The sequence below is a fragment of the Brachypodium distachyon genome, chromosome 2, assembly GCF_000005505.3.
Source record: "Brachypodium distachyon strain Bd21 chromosome 2, Brachypodium_distachyon_v3.0, whole genome shotgun sequence".
In the NCBI taxonomy this organism is placed as follows: domain Eukaryota; kingdom Viridiplantae; phylum Streptophyta; class Magnoliopsida; order Poales; family Poaceae; genus Brachypodium; species Brachypodium distachyon.
In genome coordinates this window covers 51,546,234-51,548,630 of record NC_016132.3, presented here as the reverse complement: position 1 = coordinate 51,548,630, position 2,397 = coordinate 51,546,234, and the positions used below count along the sequence as shown (strand labels likewise).

Genomic DNA, 2,397 nt, shown 5'->3' with positions numbered 1-2,397 from the left:
ACAGACGTCGACCACACGCACACGTTATTCTCAAAGCCACGAGTAGAGCATCGCGGTCGCGATTCCAGTGCGCCTACGCATGGACGCTGCGAGAGGCCCATCGGCATCCACCCCACCGCTCAACGCGATCTCTCATCCACACTTGTCTCCCGTGCCCGCTCTGCTCCGCCCTTCCCGTAGATCTACTCCGAGAGTACGTGTTTGAAAATTGTAGGAGTAATTTGACGGCACCGCGAGGAATAGCTACATGCCGAATTACGTGTACGTAATCTCGAGTTCCAGCTCCGGCAGGCTGCCTAAATCTGGAGGTGACAGGTGAAAGCAATTACTAGTACCAGGAGCATACGTTATCTGTTTGCACTTTCAAAGTGACCTTGCTGAATGAGATGTGTAATTTATCAAACCATTAGCTCTCGTGTCGCAGAGACGGCAACAAAATACTCAGCCAGATGGACTGGAAACGCCGCGGCGTCAATAAATGAGTAGCACTAAATGTTTCCAAACCATGAATTTCAACGACGGACGGAATCGACATGCACAACTTTTTCTGAACAATTCCTCGTGCTAATGTTACGAAATAAAGTACACATATGCTTCAAGGTTCCGCTCATCTCAACGCCGGCGTGACGAACAGATCTCAGATCGATCCTGGTCTCGGCGGAAAAACTATTTACAAAGGCTCCTCCGTCTCTCAGACGACTAGAAGAAAAATACAAGCGGACCAAAACAAAAAGGAAACAAGAAACGTTCCTGAAGGAAAAAAAAGAAGAAAGAAGAGAAACTAGAGTCATCAGCTAAAATCTGTAGTTCTGTCTAAATTTCCGCAGGCGGCGGCCGGTTCAGATCCAGATCAAACGCGACCGCCTTATGCGCTGTCACCGCTGGTGGCGACGGGGACAGATCCACGACGGACGAGGAGTCGGAGTCGCTCTGGGCAACGGCCGCCACGGTGACCCGTTGCGCCATCTTCAGCGTGCGATACCCCGCCGCCGCAGCGGCGGCGGCCGTAGCCTGCTCGTAGAAAAAGTAGGGATGCAGGGTCTGGCGTGCGATTGGGTAGCCGTTGAACGGGAAGCGCATGCCACCGCAGGGGACCGCCGTCATGGCTGCAGCGCGGTGGAAGACGTCGAGGTCGAGGGTGGGCGGCAGCGGCATGGCCTGCATAGGTGCCTGGCGCGGGACGCAGCCGGCGCTTCCTCCACCGCTCGACTCCACGGTGCTGATGCTGCTCGGGCTGCCGCCGCCGGCGATGACAGGGGACGCCGAACGGAACGAGAAGTTGGTTTTGGCCTTGGCGCCGCGGAACTCGCGGGCGGCGTTGTCATAGGCACGCGCGGCCTCCTCTGCCGTGTCGTACGTGCCGAGCCACACCCGGCTCTTCTTAGCCGGGTCGCGGATCTCCGCGGCGTAACGTCCCCATGGGCGCTTCCGGACGCCCCTGTAGTGTGGGCCACCGGCAACGCCTCCGACTCCTCCGCCAACGCCGAGACCGAGTCCGGTGGGCGGCGCCTCAGGCGCCCCTTTCTCCGCTGCTCTAGGCGCCATGGGTGCAGCAGGTATACAAGTGGCGTGCGTGAATCTTTTTGTTTATGCGGGTGTTTTGGTGAGGTGAGGTGGGTGTGGCGTCCAGGATAAGGCGAGGGGGAGTAGGGGGCAGGCGTGCATTTATAGATAGGCCGGGGGTTAAAAAAGGGTAGTAAGTAGGGGAAAAGGGGAGCGAGCGGTGGAGCGGCGAGAAGGAATAAAACTCGGCGCAGTCAGCGAGCGGTTTGACTGTCCTGTTCTCGCCGCCGGCCCCCCTCGTCTTTAGCGTGGCGGCATTTAAATTAAGTGGGCGCCTTTTCGTTTAGGCCATCACAAGAGTTGCAATTTACTTACTCCATTTCCTTTTTTTACTTATTCATATGTTTTTTATGATAAAATAATACAGTATAGAGAGGAAAAACGTTACGAGATTCTTTCACGTCGATTTTTACTTACCTTTTATTATATGGTAATAATGGTTGCATAGTTCACCAAAAGGAGTATACAATATTTTTCAATTTTATTCAAATAAATGTCTCTCATGCAATGGAATGATAGCACTAATACTAGACTTTGAGAAGGAAAGTGCAACTATTTTGAGAATTTTGCAAGATCTCATGTACAACTTAGAAAATGGAGGTACACGACCTATGCTAAATGTTATGTGATATATTTTTTCAAACGGTGCTACGGTTAATATTTTTCTCTTTTTGATAAGGTTACGAGTGTGCATCGCATGACCCTTAGACGTAGCGAGTATTATTTTTTCGGATTCTGCTTTTCAGTTTTTTTTTCTACTCAATTTCCCCATTGTTCGACCTCCTTGTCCCCCTAACTAACAAATTGGCAAAGAGACATGCATGTAAATCATAG

General features: G+C 51.8%; 1 protein-coding gene across 1 annotated transcript; it reads right to left on the bottom strand.

The window, feature by feature from the left end:
• Positions 1-493: 493 nt before the first annotated feature.
• Positions 494-1,684, bottom strand: LOC100834290 (ethylene-responsive transcription factor 8). Its single transcript, XM_003564348.4, has one exon. It carries the CDS (start codon positions 1,543-1,545, stop codon positions 814-816), a length of 732 nt encoding a protein of 243 aa, XP_003564396.1. The 5' UTR covers positions 1,546-1,684; the 3' UTR covers positions 494-813.
• Between the last annotated feature and the right edge of the window lie 713 nt (positions 1,685-2,397).

Bases quoted from the DNA above. Each gene is read 5' to 3' on its own strand.
- LOC100834290 (XM_003564348.4), bottom strand. From the start codon at position 1,545: ATGGCGCCTAGAGCAGCGGAGAAAGGGGCGCCTGAGGCGCCGCCCACC.